This window comes from Myxine glutinosa, chromosome 3 (genome assembly GCF_964187855.1).
Source record: "Myxine glutinosa chromosome 3, kmMyxGlut1.1, whole genome shotgun sequence".
Lineage (NCBI taxonomy): Eukaryota > Metazoa > Chordata > Myxini > Myxiniformes > Myxinidae > Myxine > Myxine glutinosa.
The window spans coordinates 89994137-90015165 of record NC_136263.1 but is presented as its reverse complement, the minus strand read 5'-3'; the positions used below and the strand labels follow the sequence as shown (position 1 = coordinate 90015165).

Below are 21029 nucleotides of genomic sequence, written 5' to 3'. Positions count from 1 at the left end.
GAAGAGAGAAAGAGAAAGAGAGTGTGAGTGTGAGAGAGGGAGAGGGAGGGACACCCACACAGATGACAAAACTGAGGTAGCAGATATAAAAATAATCGCCGTTCGAATCACAATGAATCTTATCTATCTAATATTAATCATTGACGTGGGAACACGGGATAGACACGGCTCTATCTAATGTTATTCATTCACATAGAAACACAGGAGAGACATGGCCCAAGGTTAATGAGACAGATTAGAGAATGCCTGTTGAGCCGTGAGGTAATGTTTTTTTTTCTTTTCCAGAAATAACACTAACCAGAAAGGGAAAGAAACCTGGGATGTGGTCCGTTACTAAGCAGCTATCTCGTGCTTGCCAAGCCAGCCATTCCTTATCATTGGTTTTGAATGGAGTGCTTGCTTGAATGCTTAAAGCACTTGGCGAGCGCTCTACAGGAAACTTGGTAATTGAACACACTCCTGATGTTCTTGAGGGCTGAGCCTGGACCTACTGTAATCAATGTACCTCAGATAGGATAATAACATGACCCTTCCTACTGCTCTTGTACGGACTGGGTGCTCTAGTTGCCTGAAACCAAACCCACATGTCCGTCAAACTCGAAATTGATATTTAACCAAACCCTGAAGACCCTCAGAGATTAATTGTATTATACCTTCAACAGCAAGTGTGAGAGGGTTGAGTGGAGAGGGGAAACAAATATATATATATATATATATATATATATATATTTTATATATATATATATATATATATATATATATATATATATATATATATATATATATATATATATATATAATATACATACATACACAGTATATATATATATATATATATATATTATATATATATATATATATATATATATATATATATATATATATATATATATACATATATATATATATATATATATATATATATATACATATATATATATATATATATATACATATATGCCAGATTTAAATACATATATGCCATATATATATATATATATATACATATATGCCAGATTTAAATACATATATGCCAAATATATACATACATACATATATGCAGATTATATATATACATATATACATACATATATATATATATATATATATATATATATACATACATATATATATATACATATATATATATATATACATATATATACATATATATATATATATACATATACATATATATATATATATATACATATATATATATATATATATACATATATATATATATACATATATATATATATACATATATATATATATACATATATATATATAATACATATATATATATATATACATATATATATATATATATACATACATATATATATATACATACATATATATTAGGGTGCATACGCCCTTAGGTTCTTGGATTTTAATGTCTATTCTCTCAAATGTTACACTTGTTGGTAGAAGTATGTATGCAAAAAATAAATGAAATCAGAGGTGGTCCTGGGTGGCCACCGGCCACTTTTATATATTTAGGGCCATTTTCGGGGCCGCACTATGTAAAAATGTTTGATTTTGTTATTTTACACCCAAACCTAGTCATGTTTGGTATCAAATTGAAGGTCTTGATGAGAGGAATACAAATATAACAATTTTATGCAAAAAACGATGGTTTGATAATTAGTTTGTATTTTTACATGAATGAAATCGGAGGTCTAATCGTGGGTCCCATACTAGTAGTCTAATAATATCCTTTATTTTCTTTCAGATGGCAGATAAGAAGACCAGATTAGCAAGTGCCATTTTGGTCTTGGCAATGCTTTTACAGAAGCAGATGGTACATTGACAGGAGTCCGCCTCCCAACTTGCCGGCAGGTTCTTCGATGCGTGATGTGGTACATCCAGAAAGAAATATGTGAAGGCAAACAAACTCAGCCACTGAAATGGAAATCTGCCAGCATCGTCCTTATCCAGCTGAAAAAATTCTACACTAAAGCAAATATTCCTATGCTTTCAGACCATCAATGCTGCAAACTAATACTTGACCTTCTTAATGACAATAACAAATTGCGTCAAATACCTGTTTCTCGCCGAGAATCTCCAAGCACTTTGGCTAAGTTGCAAACCATGAATGAACGTCTTGATAAGACCTTTGGTGTATGGACAAAAGATGCAATGACAAACATTAAGAATGAGGAAGATAGAGTATTTTTAGAGTCAATGAAATCTGACAGAGTAGCCTCATTTGGTGGTGTTGACAAGAAGAAAGTTGATAAAGATCATAGAAAAGAAAAACGCCTCTTAGCGGAAGCTTCAAGACGAGAACGTCATGAATCATCCAGTGTACAAGAGATGACAATTAGTTCTGTATGCTCTGATGATAGTGACTCTGCAGATAGCTTGGAAGAAACTGAAGAAGAGGCGATTCCAGAGTTTCAAAGGAAGCGTAGTCACCACAGATCAACATATGCAGGTACATCTGCCTTTATTCCTCATGATATTCTGAAAAGACATTCAGTTGTGTCTGTTGCTACTCGACTAAACATAACTCCTGTTCAACAGGTTGCGCTCACCAAAGCTGTAATTCAAGAGGCAGGAGGTGATCCACGTCGTGTGGCCAAGTCGTACTCAACTGCTGATAAGGCTCGACGATCAATAACAAGTGCTATCGCCAAAGATATTCAAGAAAATTGGATCGCCCCAACAGCTGCAACACTTCACTGGGATGGCAAGCAGATACCAACGCTCACAAACAAGAATGTCAAGGAAGAAAGATTGCCAGTGTTGGTTGGGAATGCCACTGATGTAAAGCTACTGGGGGTGGCTAGATATCCTCCTGGAAGTGATAGGTCATCAGGTGACATCATTGCCGAGCACACTTACACGTATCTACATTCATGGAAGTGCAAACAATCAGTTGTCAACTTATGTTTTGACACAACAGCATCAAACACTGGACACGTTACAGCTGCCTGTGTTACCATTCAATCAAAACTGGACCGTGCTCTTCTGTGGTGTGCATGTCGCCATCATGTTGGAGAGGTAATCCTGGATCATGTGTTTGACGTTCTCAAAATTGAGGCATCAAAGTCTCCAGAAGTATCTTTGTTCCAAAAATTCCAGAAGAATTGGGAACGCATATCGCATGCAAAGAATGAAAGTTTAACCAAAATTGACATTTCCATGTACAATGACTATGCACAACAGCTGCTTTTATCCTGCAAAAACAAGGTTTTAAGCACAATCCGCACAAGCGCTTCATACTGTAGGGAAGACTACAAGGAAATGGCACAACTCTGCCAGGTAGTCCTCGATGATGATGTCACAAAACAAGGAACACTCCACAGACCAGGGGCCATGCATAAAGCAAGGTGGATGTCAAAGATTCTTTATTCCATCAAAATATGCCTACTTGAAGAGCAAATTTCTCTACTACCTCGAGGAACTGTAACAACACAACATCAACAGAAAAAACTGAAGGAGTTTGTTGTTTTTGTTGTTTATATTTATTGTGATTGGTGGCTCATATGTCAGTCTGCTTCAAATGCCCCATGGTTTGATTTGTGCTTTTACAAGACTCTGCTCAACTATAAAGCTGTCAACTCAACCATTTCAGTCAGCGCTGTGAAAGCCTTTGATAGACATTTGTGGTATTTAACCCCAGAACTGGTTGTTTTGGCACTGTTCAGCAATGCAATTCCTCAAAAGGATCGTCGTGCCCTTGCAGATGTGTTACTGGCCATACAACCAGATGAAATGCCAAGCACTCCAAAACACCGCTACGGTTCTGGATATGGCAAACCGTCATTTCCAAAAATTACAGAAGCGACAACCCTGGCTGATCTTGTGAACGAGGACTCGTGGTTTACAGTAAACCTTCTTCACCTAGATATGACCTTCCTAACAGAGGATGTTGACACTTGGCAGAACAATGAGCACTTCAAGGCAGCCAAGTCCATTGTGGATGGGCTTAATGTTGTGAATGACCCTGCGGAGAGAGCAGTAAAGCTCGCAACTGATTTTGTCTCAACTGCAAGAAGAGAAGACCACTTCCAAAATCTTCTTCAAGTGGTTGAATGTGACCGCAAAGCGAGGCCAAATTTGCGGAAACGAGCAAAGTTGGAGTAGTGACATTGGCGTTGTGCTTAATACATTTTCAAACTTTTAATCAATGAAAGTACAATACTACAACACTGTACTACAACTTTGTAATATGAAGAACGATTTTGGTTAATTTTACATTGACATGTAAGGTTGTTTTAACTGTTTGATATTAGGCATTTAGTAAAAGTAGGACTTTACTTTTGTATATAGGTATAATGGTTAATTTTACATTATCTTGTAGTTAATTTTACATTATCTTGTAAAGTAGTTTAGCTGTGGCCCTAAATGGCCCTAAATATATAAAAGTGGCCGGTGGCCACCCAGGACCACCTCTGATTTCATCTATTTTTTGCATACATACTTCTACCAACAAGTGTAACATTTGAGGGAATAGACATTAAAATACAACAACTTTTTGAAAATCATGGGGCGTTTTATGCACCCTAATATATATATACATACATATATATATATACATACATATATATATATACATACATATATATATATATATATATACATACATACATATTGTGTTGCACGTTGTGACTGCAGTGGTGTTATTCTTGTTCTACCAGAATTGGGCAGCCAACTTGTTAATCCCTTTTGATTTCAATTAATTTTAAGTTGCCAAATTTTTGAATACATCATCACATCTGATCGACCAAAAGTGCCGCAACAAATACCATTGCACAACCAATCATTTAGCCTGAAGATGTCAACGTTATGATGTCAGCCAGTTTGTCTCCGTGTAAACTGCTGGGCCGTGGTTTTGCAATGACCCACTCAATGAAAGCCCAGAGGCAGTGAAAACCTGGCAACAAAGCTGGCCTGCTCGCCCAGCTCAGCTCTGAAGAGGTGGTGTGAACAATCAAAATATTTTCTTTCTAGTTTACTTTTCAGTTTTGAAAATGGAAAAAAGTTGGCTAATTTTTTTTGGTTTTCATTTGAGTACATAGATAGATAGCTCTTGCTGCTGGGATCACAGGACAAGTCCCATATATTGTGTTGATTTTTTTTCCCAATGACTACAAAAATGTTTATAATTTAGGTAAAAGTTAAATGTATGTCTTCTCACCTATTTTTCTGCATGTGATGTATGTACAAGCCCCTCAATGAACTTTAGACCATTATAAATACAGTCACAATCAGGAAATTAGATGGAAGACAACTGAAACTCCAGCTAGCATATTGATGTAGGTGCAACATTAGCAAAGGTTGAAAGGGTCTCAAGAGGATTTCCAATGCTCGTCCAACATTGCCAACATGGGGTAAAAACGACGTCTATTTGCCAACGTTGGAAAACGTCAGCCACATGGCGTAGAAACATTGGGACAATTGACAACCTTGAGCCAATTGCGATACAATAATGTTGGAGCAAAGTTGAGTCACCATTGGGCCACCATCAGCCAGCCAACATTGGACAAATGGACAAAATTATGTTGGGCCAACTGCAATGCTGAAGTTTTTCCGATATTAAACCAGCATCAGTGTGTTATCTGGGACACCATATTGCATTTAAAAGTACACTTCGGTAGGAACAGGCCTGTAGACATTTTAATGTGCTCTTGGATATTTTGGTTGTAAGCCATTGTTTCATGGACTCCCATTTGTCCAAGCAACACTGCTAGAAAGCATCCTATAAATGATTTTTTTTTTTTAGAAAAGAAAAGAATGTAAAAACATTTAGTTCTCTGTTTATCAATCAATTTAGCCTGGTGTTGGCTTAGCGGTTCGGGTGCCAGCTTGGGATCCTAGGATCCTGGGTTCGAATCCCGGTCGATCGCTGAATTAATGCCAGGGGGGTTGACTCAGCCTGTCATCCTTCTGAGGTCAGCAAATTGAGTACCAGCTTGCTGGGATGAATGATCATGGTGTGTATCCCAATTTAGAATAGGTACACCGTATCCCTGCGCATTGCGACTAAGGGTTGGCGTCAGGAAGGGCATCCGGCCATAAAAACATTGCCTCAAACAGGGAACCATGATTGTCATGGGGCCCGCAAGGCTACCACCCGCTCTAGCGGGGAAAATGGCCTTAAAACGATCATTCATTCATTCATTTCATTCTCTGTTTATCAATCAGGAAATAAGTAATGGTGTATTGGTTCCACTTGGTTGATAAAAGTGATCAGCATTCTTTGCGTATTGGATTTTTGCATTCACCTGTTTGGCCATAGCAAATGTGAAAGTCGTCAAATCGTAGAAGGCAATTAATTTTTATAAGGAAATATTCCTGTACCAAAGTTTGTTTCAATACACATTTGTTTCCACAGAGGTCTTTCTTACTTGGTTTTTCAGTAAATATTTACTGGGTGGTTATTGACATACTTTTCTGAACCGTTATTATGGAGAATAATAACTGTTAATGTACAAGTAAATGATTTTATAATGCCAGGCTGTGGAGTTTCTGAACACCCTTTGAAACAAAACTTGATTGATATTTAATGTTGCGTCAGTCACAGAGATTGTAACAACAAAATATAATCAATTGGTGGTCTTTATTTGGACTATTTGATTATAATCTTGCTTTTACTATTATTGGTATTATTTTCTTATTTTCAACTTACCAAACATCTCATTGTGATTCAGGTAGAAGAGGCTTGCCTGCCTTCTTGTGGCGCAGTCAGCAAGAGGAACTGTTGACCTGAGCAAAATACCTGATAAACGAATGTTCCTCACCATTATGAACATGGCAGCTGGAGGGAAAAAATAATAATAATTGTTTGAATTTCCTGACAAGCACGTTTTCCCTATTTTACAAAAACATACTTTTGTCAGTTCTGGAGTTACGACATTTTAACAGGAGCTTTGGGCGAGGTTTGGAAATACCATCGCCCAGATTTATGATTTCCATGTCTTTATACCTAAGTTGTTTGGACAGGTGATGGGTATTAAGACCGCATGTGTATACTAGCATGACAGGTGGAATTATGTGTTTCACAATTTTTAGGATAAATGTTGCGATCGAAATAATTTTGGTTTTCAACCTTTACCCTCTGGGATTCTGTACCCACTTTATAACTAATAATAGAGAGTATATTATTTGCTTTATAATTCATCACGGATATTATATTTGTTTTATAACTAATAATAGAGAGTATATTATTTGCTTTATAACTCATCACGGATATTATATTTGTTTTATAACTAATAATAGAGAGTATATTATTTGCTTTATAACTCATCACGGATATTATATTTGTTTTATAACTAATAATAGAGAGTATATTATTTGCTTTATAACTCATCACGGATATTATATTTGTTTTAGAACTCATAATAGAGAGTATATTATTTGCTTTATGACTCATCACTTATGACAATCAGATTGGACTCCATGTGTAGATTTACGTGTAGAATTCAAAATTATATTTGTTTTATAACTCATAATAGAGAGTATATTGTTTATTTTGTAACTAATAATATAGAGTATATTGTTTATTTTATAAATTACAAGGTGTGTTTTGGCAAACTGCAGTCGCTTTCTTATGTCACTCTCTCAGCATTGCGGTCCTCCTGGGTCTCCTATCATAGAACCCCCTTTCATTGAGTTGGCGACGGATGGTGCGAGTTGAAACTGTCGTAGCTTGTGTCTGAAGGTCAGCTTGGATCTATTTGGCAGTTGATCGAGGTGCTTTCTCCACCATTCAAACAATCCTTTGCTGCGATCTTCGATCAAATGGTGCATTATTTGAAAAAAGTGCAAGGGTGCCAGTATTTTTGGCCACGTCTGTACAAACATGTATTCACAAATGACACTTTTTTGGCTAAATTATATTGTTGTTAGGTGAGCCGGGTCAATTTTGTGTTTGCATGTATGCTGTGGAGCTTTCACAAGATGGTCCTGCCCAAAAGGGAGGGAGGGGGGAGGGTGGCGATCCATAGTTAGATTTTATTAAGAACTAGCAAAGTACCTGGCATTGCCGGGTAATAATGAGTTATATGAATGAGGGGTGGGGGGGGTGGAATACAAGAAAATCTTGACGGGAAAATGAATGAGGGGGGGAGGAAATGAGGGAGGGAGAGGAGGAGGAGAGAGAGTGAAGGGGGAGGGGGATGGAGAGGGGGGGAGGAAGGAAGGGGGAGGGAGGAAAGGGGAAGGGGTGAGGAGAGGGGAGGGAAAGGGGGAGGGGGGAGTGGGTGGGGGAAAGGAGGAGATGGTGGGGGAAAGGAGGAGATGGTGGGGGAAAGGGGGAGAGGGGGGAGAAAGGAAGAGGGGAGGGGGGGGAAAGGAAGAGGGGAGAGGAGGGGAAAGGGGGAGGGGAAGAGAGGGGAGGAAGGGGAAGGGAGGGAAGGAAACGGTGAGGAGAAGGGAAGGGAGGGGGTATGAAAGGGAGTAGAGGGGGAGAGAGAGAGAGGACGGAGGTTGGAGGGGAGAGAGAAAAATGATGGAGGAGAGAAGAAGGGAGGGTGGAGGGGGAAAGGGGGAGAGAGGAGGGAGGGGTGAGGAGGGGTGGGGGAGTGAGGAGGGGGAGGAGCAGGGAGGAGAGAGAGAAGGAAAGGAGGATGGAGTGAGGAAGTGGAGGGGGGAGGGAAGGGGTAGGGGGAGGGGGGGGGAAGTGACTATATCGCACAAAAATGTTAGTCAATGAAAAGATGAGTACATGAAAACAAAAATGCAGCTCTGTCTTCTGTAACGCCATGGCTTGCAAAAGCAGCCTAAATGGTGTGAATGTGTTCACCAAGTACCACCTCATTAAGCATATTCAAAAAGGGTGTTATAACACCCAAACTTCCCCGGCCTTGTAACTAATTAATTAAGTACACAGACATTTCTCACTTCATTTGTAGAGCCCTCGCCAAACGGCTTAAGCACTCCAGCAAGCACTCCAATGAAATGGGTGATAAGGAATGGCTGGCTTGGCAAGCGATAGCAAGCTGATTGCTTCTGGTTGAAATGGCCAGGGAATTTTAAAAACAGATAGATTTCAAGCAGCAAATCATGTGGAAACCACTGAGAGCAGACAAATTCAAAAATAGGGTGTTATAACTTATAACACACCCAAACGTTCCCGGCCTTGTGACTAAAAACAAAAAGGGAGCTCTGTCTACTGTAACGCCATGACATGCAAAAGCAGCCTGAATAGTGTTCACCAATCGCTATATATGGTAAATTTTGTCAGATTTCACTCCAGATTTGGACATTATTTAGGCTACAGCATCCAATCCTGATGTCCGAATCCAGATTTTGATGATAGCCGGCGAAGCCGGTGTTGTGAATGAACGCGTACGACGTACGTATTATGTTGAAAAGCCAGATTTTGCTGGATCCCTTGAGAATTTCGAAGCTTTGACGCACCAAATCGCTCAATGGAGGCCGCCATCTTGCGGATGCGGAAGTATGTATAACAAATTGAAAAAAGTTCAATCGGAGTTTGTTTCACCCGTCTTTTTTTCATTCACAATCTTATGCACCTCTAATTTGTAATTAAAATACTTTAAGACCAACCTCGGCCCGCACAGGCCTGGTTATCTTCAACGAAAATCGTCACCAAACACCGGAACCAATGAGATTCGAGCATTTGAAAAAATATTTCAAAAACCAAATCACTCAATGGAGGCCGCCATCTTCCGGATGCGGAAGTATGCATAACAAAATTGCGAAAAAGTTCAATAGGAGTTTGTTTCACCCGTCTTTGTTTGATTCACAATCTTATGCACCTCTACTTTGTAATTAAAATAGTTTAAGACCAACCTCGTTGTAACTGTAACGCCATGACATGAGGGAGGAACCATGAGGGAGGGAGGGACCATGAGGGAGGGAGGGACATACCTCTCCTTCCCACACGGGCCCTGGTTATCTTCAACGAAAATCGTCACCAATTACCGGAACCAATGAGATTCGAGCATTTGAAAAAATATTTCAAAAAAGCTTTTTACCACATTTCGGACGCTAAAAACGGCGTTAAATATTCTAAAATTGACGAAGAATAATTTTTTTGAAATCTCGCGGCCGTAGGGGATAGTTTTTCACGGCCGGAAATATCCGAAGTTGAGACGGAATTCACCGAATTAATCAAGAAGGAAATTTTATAAATTTTAATCTCATCCAGAATGTAAATGGTGTCATTTTGAACTAGGTACGGTACCTACTACCAACTACCTAACCTACTGATGCCATAGTGATGGGTAAAATAGTGGCAAGAGGCTTTGGCTTCGCCGGCTCATTGCGGCTTTGCAGTCGGGTACTAGTATGCTTCAATTATGTAATGATAATTAATTGATCGTGTTTCCAAGACAAGGCACGTTTGAGTAGGCTGAAACAAAATGGTGGGTTAAGAACCCAGCGAGGTGCATTGGGCTGACAAAGATGGCGGACCGCCATATTGTTAAGCCACCACATCGGTTTTTTTTTCTTATGAGCACCTCGTTAATCATCTTTAAAAAGGGGTTATAAAACACCCAGTTTTCTTCCTTGCAATCTGTTGGAGGTCCAGGTGTATCCATGCAAAGTTTGGGGCTGCTAGGTTTCATGGTTTTAGAGTCATGGAGGAGACAAATGGACAGATGCGGATGGACACTGGCTTTTATTATTATAGATAGCGTGTGATTGTGTCGGTTAGATTTCCCCTTCTATTAGCTATTTGTCCAGAGGTAAGTCGTCTTGTAGAACGTGCACTGAGGAGGCAGTGTCGCATATAACTTTTAGGCAATATAGAGTGCGATTGTACAATGTAAACCTCTTGTAAAATAAGAGGACAGGTGAGAACTTGGACAGAAACATCAATGGCACACAAAAGGCCCTCTGAGCTTTCCAAATGAACATCTTGAACTGTTTGGCCAGTGCACCGCCGTCCATGGTGGTGAGGTCAGCTGTGGAGCCCTGGAGAGGGTTGAAAGATGTTTTATTGAAGCCACCCCACGGGCAGGATGCCTCAGAAGATGGCCCTGCCCACAAGCAACGTGCGGCCAATTAAAGGGACCCGCTGTGCATAGTGGTGGTCCCAGTGTTGATGATGGTTGTGACTACATGGAGCGCATCAGTTGGAGACGGGTCTTTGAAGAAGCACCATCCCTCTGCTCTCTTTGTTTGATTGCCTCCACACCTCTTCATCCTCCCACTCTGTGCCACACCAGCTTGCACAGGTCGCAATGGACCCATAACCAGCTCATGCCTTGTTCAAGTCTTCACCTGTATTCCCCATTGTTGTGTGCCATAGTTGGATTAGGCTTTGGTCATTTATCTCCTCTGTACATAAGTTTGCATGCCCCATCATCCCTATCTTGTCTGTCGACTGCAAGGTCTGTGCCGTTATTACTTGCAAAATCGAAGATTTTTCAAGTATATTGGTCGTTGCGTTTGTCGTTCCGTCTGTTTGTTTGTCTGTCTGTTTGTTTGTCACCGGCCTACAGGTCACAATTCTAAACCGTTCGTCACAAAACTTTACCAAGTTGTATAGGTCGTCCCAATTGAGAAGCCTATTGATTGTGAGGTCAAAGGTCATCTGGAGGTCAAATTTCTAAAATCGCCATTTTAAATCCGATTGACTTGAAAATTGAATAGCATTTGTATATTGAGTCACTAAATTGGGAAATGAACTATTTTTGAGGTCAAAAGGTCAAAGGTCAACTCGAGATCAAATTTTAACAATCATCAATTTTCATCTAAGAAGCCATCAATTCTCAACCGATTGATTTGAAAATTGAACAGCATTTGCATACCGAGTCACTAAATTGGGAAACATACTATTTTTGAGGTCAAAAGGTCAAAGGTCAACTCAAGGTCAAACTTCCAAAATCATCACTTTTCATCTGAAAACCATCAATTTTCATCCAATTGACTTGGAAATTGAACAGCATTTGCACATTGAGTCACTAAATAGGGAAACCAACTATTTTTGTGGTCAAAGGTCAACTCAAGGTCAACCTTCCAAAATCATCATTTTTCATCTGAAAAATCATCACTTTTCTTCCTATTGACCCGAGCTTTGATCAAGATTGTCAATTTTAATTTTGATGAAATGGACAATTTGCTGTATCAATGGAATTTTTTTCTTGGGGAGGCGGGGGGGGGGGGGGGGGATTTTGCAACTATCGTGCTGCGCATGACGTCTTCTTGTTTGTCTGTTTGTTTGTCACCGGCCTACAGGTCACAATTCGAAACCGATTGTCACAAAACTTCACCAAGTTGTATCTGTCGTCCCAATTGAGAAGGATATTGTTTTTGGGGGTCAAAAGGTCACATGGTCAACATAGGCCAAAGGTCACCAACTTTGCCAAATTTCTAAAATCCTCAATTTTCATCCGATTGACTTGAAATTTGAAGAGGACTTGCATATCTGGTCACTGAATTCAACCACAAAGTATATTTGAGGTCAACATAGGCCAAATGGTCAACATAGGCCAAATTTCTTAAATCCTCAATTTTCATCCGATTGACTTGAAATTTGAAGAGATCTTGCATATCTGGTCACTGAATTAAACCTCCAAGTATTTTGAGGTCAACATAGGCCAAAAGGTCAACATAGGCCAAAAAGGTCAACATAGGCCAGATTTCTAAAATCCTCAATTTTCATCCAATTGACTTGAAATTTGAAGATGACTTGCATATCTGGTCACTGAATTCAACAACTAATTATATTTTCGGTGAACATAGGCCAAAAGGTCAACATAGGCCAAATTTCTAAAATCACCAATTTTCATTTGATTGAATTGAAATTCTAAGAGGTTTTACATATATGTCACTGAATTCAACCACCAACTATTTTTGAGGTCAACATAGGCCAAAAGGTCAACATAGGCCAAGTTTTTGAATATCCTCAATTTTCATCCGATTGACTTGAAAATTGAACAGACCTGAGCTTTGATCAAGATTGTCAATTTTAATCTTGATGAAATGGACAATTTGCTGTATCAATGAAATTTTTTTTTCTTGGGGGTGGGGGGCGGATTTTGCAAGTATCATGCTTCGCATGACGTCTTCTTGTTTATTGATTGTCCGGTCTACATTCATCCCTGTATTTAATTGTGAATAAACACCATTTTAATATAAGAAGTGCTTCCCACCGTTTATCCTTTCACGTTTGTTTTATCGCCAGTTTCGGCCTGAATTGGGGTGATCCTTCGGGAAACGTAATCGTGATCGAAATTTTACCAACTGTAAAATAAAACACACTTTTCTTTGATCAACATAACAACAGCATTATGTAATTTCCCACAAGTCTTATTGTTAATGGCGACAAGTTGATTTTTACACTTTGCCATTGGCTCAGCCAAATTTATAGATTGTGCAATTGTCGTTGAACATCAAAGTGGGCTTTCATCAACGAAGTGGGCTTTCATCATCATCAGCCTGTTTCAGGTAATTGCAGGAATAGGCCTCCATCAACTCACATTGGGGTGTTGGTATACTCACCACACTTGCCTTGGTAGGATAGTCTGGGCATGAACTTGCAATTTGGTGAGGGTGCCAGTGATAACTCCGCTCCTCTTCACAAAAGACACCGTGGGAACATGAACACCCACCTACACTGAATTCTGGCAGACGGTTCCTCCAACCCTACGTCCTTCCGCTCATCAGAGGGACGACACACATATTGATGCCTTGCCTTGCATGCGAAACACCAGGATGACAGTGTGTCTTGGCCTGATATTTGAACCCAGGCTAGACAGCTCAAAGGCATACCTCTACGAGTCTAAGGTATTCTGCGTGCAGTCATTGTGTACAATAGGTAGCTCCAAATGTGTGAATGAGGTTAAAGGGAGAAGTGCATTCTTATAATGGAAATGTTCTTTACGTATACAAACAAAATTATTGTTGCAGCAAATTTCATCCAGAAGCAATGATTGACCATTTGACAAACCCCCCCCCCCCCCCCCCCCCGTTTGTGATCCACTCCCCCAGTGTTATCCCTCTTGAGCCTTGTTATTTATTTGTTTGTAATAAAAATGAGACACAAGTTCTGTGATCGTAAATCTATTAACTTACAGACAGCATCTCAATTTACCTTCAAAATTAATTTTTATGCAACTGGAGAAAACTTGCAAATTGGAACTTTTATTTTTATTAATGAAATTATAATGTTTTGAATGTGTTATTTCTTTCTAATTGCATTTCCAAGCGCTTGTTTATTTCATCTTATTTTATTCCTCCCACCACTTGTCCCTTTCTTCTTTCTCTAAACTACATACTGTTCAATGTTCTGAGTTGTGCTTTTGTATGTGCGTGCTTTTACATGGGCTCGCATGATGTTACAGTGCCCTAACACCTTGTAAGCAGCTGGGAAGGAGGAGCAAGCCCTCCGCTCACCCTGCCTAGTGTCAAAAGTAGAATTCGACGTTCATTGCAGCACCCAGATTGAGTTTTTCGCGAATGAATGAAGCCTTGTTCATTGTGTGCATTTCTGCTGAAAACTCCGAGGAGTATGAATAGGGTATGGGTGGGTGGAGATGAGTGCTTGTGGGTGGGTTTGGGTTGGTTGGGGTTGTGGTTGTGTATAGTAACGATTGTTTGCTTCATTGTAACCAACTCGTTTAGCGAGTTCACCCACCAGTGAGTGAAGCTTCTTAAATTAAGTTGTTCTTCAACAGGCCAGGAATGGATAATTAGCAAATATTTTGGCGAGGGCTATATATTAGTGAAAAGGTTTATCCTGTTGCAGACACTTGTAAGACTTGCCTGATATAAATCACAGCAAGCTTAATAACCATCATGTAATATCTTCATCAGTTTGTCTCCGAGGGATTTATCCGATTTTAGATTTCTCTATATTCTCTATATATTTATATTTCTCCGAGGGATTTGATATCCATGAAACATTTTAAATAAATAAATACCCTATCACCGCTTGGAGGGTAATCATAATATTAATGTGCAATAAATATAAACTTGTGCGGAATCCCAACATTGATTATGCCCTCCGCAGTAGCTAACCGCATGCATGCAGACTTTCTATACCTACTCCTCCAGGAAGAGTCCTCTTGAAGCACGGCCTGCATTTTAAGCAGATGTTTTATGTCTTTGCACACAAAGCAGGGGGTCTGGGGGTAAGGCCCCGAAGCCACGTGTGGTCGGGGCTCATTGGCAATGATGCAATATTTCATCGGTGCTGTTATTATGGTGTGCCTGTTCCATGCCACCCGGCTGAAAAGCCGGTGATTTCCAGCTTCTTGCTCTGGGGATGTGCGCGAAACTGTGGTGCAGTAAACAACGAAAAGACACCAGGCTCAAGCCTAGTGGATAATCCGACATGAACACAAAGCATTATCAGCTTGGGCAGGATGGCGGGTTTCGGATTTAGTTGAGCTTCGTATGTAAGAGCTCCCTGACAGCACTGGGCATTGTGGACCAGCCAACCATTTGTGCGATTCCAAGAAAAATGAGAGAGAAGTGGAGTCAATGTGAATAACACTTTTTATATTTACCATAGTGTGGAGAAGGATTTACGTATTTGGCTTAGATCACAGCTTCAAACCAATCGCTAGTAATACAGAAGGAAAGTGAAAGTGGCTACGAGATGTTGCAGAAGAGTGTGACCGCTAGTTTGGGTGCTCGTCTCAAGTGACAAGCCCACTGGCCGTATCCATGGACCGATGCGATGAAGACAGCAGGCTGTCTGTTGTCCCTTCTGCACCACATGCTCAACTCTAATTAGGTGCTTCATTGGCTCTATTCGGCTCTCCTGTCTTGAAAACTCACTGTCGTTCCCCTAGGCCATGCCAGCCTGTGGGTGGCAGCCAGCAAAGACATGGTTCTCACTGGCGAGAATACAACGCAAATTTCTGACAAATAGGTTTTTCTTGCACATCGGGTGCCAGTTTAGATAATGGGTGGCAATAATAGTGACAGTGTGACACTTTGAAAGGCTTTTCAGCAGTAGGCGAGTGTAAGGAGGGCTCGCTCGCCAGGCACTGGGTGTGCTTAATGACATGCACATATGGCATTTTCTCTTCATTCTACATTTTCTAAGATAAATACTATTTTTGTTCTTGAGTGCTGAAGAGATGTTGGATTTTTTTTAACCCCTTTACTTCAGTGAGTGTGAGTCTGTGTGTGGCTGGGTGGATAGCCACGAGGTCTAGCTAGTATCGCCTCTGTCTAGCCTGGTTTGAATCTTGGCCGAGCTATAAACAATTGGTGGACTTTAAAGATCCCACGGTGTCCTTCGTGAAAGGAGGCGGAATTCCAAATTCGTGCCGTAACCTTAGTCGAACGTCAGCCCTCGCCAGCCGATTCGTGAAAGACTTGGGCCAAGCTTCCCACTGCCAACCCCAACATAACGTGGGAATAATTGTGGCGTTAAAGAAAAAGAAGGTGTGTGTGTTTGTGTATGCACATGTTTAGTGGTTTTGGGTTCTGGGCTCAAAAGAGTCAATACCTCTACGCAGAACGGATCACAGCTGACGACCCAGGCAGTCAGAAAATCGATCACTCACTTACAGTTTCATGAGGTTTTTTATTTTAGGCGTAGAACTATAAGCAATATTACTCTTCAATAAATATGATTATAATTGTTGTTTGTGAGGAGCAGTTTTATGAAAAAATGAAAATGACGCATGTGTTTCTTTTTGGCGATCACAAACTGCGCTACTGGTTGTACTTGAATCAAACTCCTAAACAGGAGTCTATGATTTCTGCGTTGTGACACCTCAAATTAACACCCACAATTGGTGCTCTCTGCTTTTAGTGTATTTACCTCGAGGCACCGTTGGGCCCTGCCCTGCCCCTCTGCTCCGATATTGTTTCACTCGCTTTCCCGTGCTTCCACAGTGCCAATTTAACTCATGACAGCAGCTCCATGGCATCCACAACCATTCTTGTTTCTGCTGCAATTTTTTTTTTCATGTTTTAAATACTGCCCACACACACACACATATATATATATTTTATTCTCTGTACCGCTATTTTGTGGCTTGGTTTTTTTCATTATTATACATATCATGTTATGAGAAACACAGACGTAAATGCCAATAACACATCAATAATCAAATACTTGAAAGGTGAGTTTCAATAACCTGTACACAATATTGGCTTCTCCACATGTTTACTAAAGGTATTGGGATAGATGGTAAAAATTCAGGCTTAATAATTCACAACTTTGTCTTCAATTTCTTATAAGGTGTCACTTTCACTGTCACTTTCTACCAAATGTTGCCAAACAGATCAGATATATGATATGCCTTTCTTGATTCATTGTGTACCAGCAGGGGTACCCGGCGTAGTCCGTTGCTGTTCTAATCCTGTTGACATTTTGAAGAAATCAATTGTTTTTCAATTTTTGTGGTGGTCTAAAACACCTCCCCACACCCACTTAGGAATGGGATATGGGATCGAGGATCATTTAACATTACCTTTCACATAGCTACAAAGGATTGCACAGTCTAGAGTGACTTAGAAAAAAAAAATCCAAACGTTTTTTTCCAAACTTTTTTTTGCCTAAAACCCTCCACGACACTGGCTGATGAACCTCTGAAAGTTTGAAGAAGATCAACATCGCCATCTTTGAGAAACATGGCGACACACACACCCACGACTCTCTTATAATAAATATACTGTACATAAATTAAGTTGTGATAAATTTGCTATGGTGACCCTGACCTTTATGTGTTGTTTTGAGGTGTCACAGAGTGATTCGGTTGGGTTTAAGTCCAGGCTCAGACCACTGCAGATTTTATATGGTGTTATCCTCAAAGTAATATCGAATAGATACAACATTATGACAAGGTGTTGTCTTTCTGGCAGAGGTAGGGACTTAGTATTGCATCAAAGCCAATAGGGTATCCTTTTCCTAAACGTTTGGGTGTGCTGTCAAAATACGTTTGGTAATACAAAATAACTTTATTAGCTATACCAGAGTATAATTATTATTATTATTTTTGTGGTATACAGGATCGAGGCTCGTTAAAGTGCTAACGTTTATCACACATAAAATCAAACAGACACATAAAACATATAATAAGGGGAACGGTAGACAAGATGGGGAGAGCAGGGGAAGCACACAAATACAACATTTGGGAGCAGGGACATCGGGAGATGTATGGGAGGGAAAGGGCTTGGGGGGGGGGGGGGGTTGGGATAATTTGGTGATTATCTAAATATTGGTGATTATCTAAATATTGGTGATTATCTAAATATTGGTGATTATCTAAATATTGGTGATTATCTAAATATTGGTGATTATCTAAATATTGGTGATAATCTAAATATTGGTGATTATCTAAATATTGGTGATTATCTAAATATTGGTGATTATCTAAATATTGGTGATTATCGAACCTCAATTTTTGGAATTAATTACGACCTTATGTATTTTATTCATGATCAGATCTTCCCAACCTTATGCAGCACCCAAATCCAGAAAGGACACCTCCGTCAACTTGAAAAAAGATTAACATTGACATTTATCTCATAAGTGCGTACACATGGAGCCACAATTTTGCACATGATGTTGATGATTGATTCCCAAATCCGATGCTTTAAAGCTTATGGAAACTTAAGCTGTCAAGCAAAATTGAAACATATTGTTGGAGATGCTGTCAACACACCACATGCGACACTGTTGCCTTTCCCAGGCATTGAAATAGTCACAAGAACCCAGACAGAATTTCAAACTTATGAAGTACAATTGCACAAAAATGTAAAACCTGCTGTTAGAACTGCTGCTCCTGGCAGACAATGTCTTGTCCAACACTCACGTGATGTGAACAATAACACATCCAAATTATGATGCGCCAAACCACCGCTCATGTTTGGCAGCACCTGCTTGGGAGTGCCAGTAGCCTCTGGCATTGTGTGATTGTCTGGAGAGAGTGAGAGAGAGGGGGAGAGGTTAAAAAAGCTTTACTCTCACTATGAATCTCTCTCCCCGACATATTTTCTCTCACGAGGAGCCATCTTTTCTATGTCTGTCCCACAGAAGAGCATTATATATTTTATCTGTCATTTGGGTGTTCACATCCTGCCCCATTCCTGGTCAAACGTTCACTCACTGGAACATCAAGCTCGAGTAGATCGATAAAAATATGACAATTCTTTCATGGTCGAAACTTTATTACCTGTTGTAATATTTCCCGTGATGTAATGACAGGTAGTGTTGCAGTGGTTAATGCAAGGTCGAACTATAAACCTTTTTTTTGTCAACCATTCGGGATTTGTCCTTTTTTGCAAAAAAGGAAATGATGTGTACATATCCAAAGACATTCACATATCAATACCACTATATATCCGAGAGTATACAAATGAATGGAAATCCATAGGATTTGGTTGTAATTCCATATTAAACTGGAACGACACTCAGGAGAGCACATACTCCTGCCAGGCTGAACAGTTTACGTTTTGCATCCCACTGATAGGCCGGATCTGCTGGCCTGAACCAAAATCGAATCTATCATAATTTGTCCACAACCTTTTGAAATAACACCTTTCAGAGAAGACTATGTATCGTTTTTGGCCCCATTTCTCAATGCTGAAGAAACACTTTTAAGATTGAAAATTTCTTGCATCTGAGTCCGGATCTGGGTCCGGATCTTCACCAAAATGGAATCAATTCTTCCTTGCCACACACCCAACCTGTCTACCAACAATGCTTTTGAGATATCCGCTGCACAGACAGACAAACAGAGAGACAGGAGTGAAAACATAACGTCCGTCCACCTTTGGTCGCTGAGGTAATAAGATATCCTCCTCACAGACAAACAGACAAACAGACAGCGGTGAAAACATAACCTCTGCCCACTTTTGGTGACAGAGGTAATAAATTCTTTAAAGCACTCTATATTGTGCTGACAAGATTGTCCATTGTCTTTCAAACCTTTGACCGCTGGAACTCAGGTAGCTCAAATGTTCGCAGAGCGTGGCTTTGAGGATGTAGCATCACATTATAACAAAGTAGTTGCAGATGCTCGGCATTATTCTTGCGGTATATGCTGGGGGTCACCATGGTACAAAAGGATAGCGTCGATTGGAAAGGTTTCTGATGACGAGTATAACATCTGGAGGAGATGAGAGTGTGATGTTAATACATCATGTCCTGGGTTCTCGTGGTGTTGGCTGAGCACTGCGTGCCAGAAGCGGATCTAATTTCTGATATATGGGTATCATTTGATTGGTTCGTTATTGACGACAGTTTCAATTTGTATAATTTTCTGCGACGAAAAGTTGTATTAAAAGCAACTTCATTTTTACAGTGTGGTGGAAGTCATGTACTTCACAGGTTCGACTTTGGCAGCGCAGAAGAGCAATTAGCATAATGTATCAGGATGTACAAATCCAGGGAGAACTCGAGGCAGAAAGAAAGAGAGAGAGAGCACTTGGGATTGGTCTGGCGGAAATGTCGGTGGAAATGAAATTAGAGAAGACTTCTCTCCCTGTCAAGTTGAAATGAGGAACGGAGATCGTGTTTGAAAACTAAAATGAGGCTTTCCACAGAGTCTATCCGAGAGCATCAGTTTCCTCATAATGGCAATCCTCCACAGACAAAGGAGAGATGAAATTTGAAGAGGAATCCAATAAACATGCAATACTGTGCAATAGTTATCTAATGTTTTATGCCAAAGCAATCAGATATTCCCTCTCGTCCGTATATTTGCTTGCAGATTTTCACACTTGTGGATTCCTTAAGAAACAAAAGGATGTTCATGTCAAACACTTACAACGAATGATCTGTCATTTTTCCTTTGGGTGCCAAATGTGTTTCTTCAGAGAGCTGTCAACAGATGTTTTGCATGCGGTTACGAAACGCAATAGGTCCGGAGGTTGTATCGGGACGTTAAATTATTTTCATTAAAGATTAAGGAAATTTGGACTTGTGGGGGGTGCAGTTGGTTGGGATTTTGAAAATATAAATAGGGCGAAAAATAATTCTCCATCAATTATGTTTTTGCACTAATGATGAGGAAATACAGGGAAAAGATGGAGATGGGTGAAAGGGAAGGAAAGGTGGGGGAAGGGGTTGAGCAGCAAGGAGGATGAAATGTTACACTGCCATGCCTCGCAAAGAATGTGCTGAAGGATCT

The 21029-nt window shown here is 39.9% G+C and overlaps 2 protein-coding genes across 2 annotated transcripts in view; both read left to right on the top strand.

Annotated features, from left to right (window-relative positions):
• The window catches only part of LOC137423403 (roundabout homolog 1), a gene marked incomplete in the record, with an annotated part of 397715 nt that overhangs the window by 156655 nt on the left and 220031 nt on the right, over positions 1-21029 (top strand).
• On the top strand, positions 1890-4400 carry LOC144891337 (uncharacterized). The gene is made up of 2 exons (XM_078774254.1): positions 1890-2443; positions 2533-4400. Exons 1-2 carry the CDS (start codon positions 2348-2350, stop codon positions 4096-4098), a joined length of 1662 nt encoding a protein of 553 aa, XP_078630380.1. The 5' UTR covers positions 1890-2347; the 3' UTR covers positions 4099-4400.

What these genes read in the sequence shown, in the direction of transcription:
- LOC144891337 (XM_078774254.1), top strand. Translation starts at nt 2,348, where the DNA reads ATGATAGTGACTCTGCAGATAGCTTGGAAGAAACTGAAGAAGAGGCGA. An exon ending in CCACAGATCAACATATGCAG is followed by an intron (nt 2,444 to 2,532) that starts GTACATCTGCCT and finishes CCTGTTCAACAG; the next exon opens with GTTGCGCTCACCAAAGCTGT.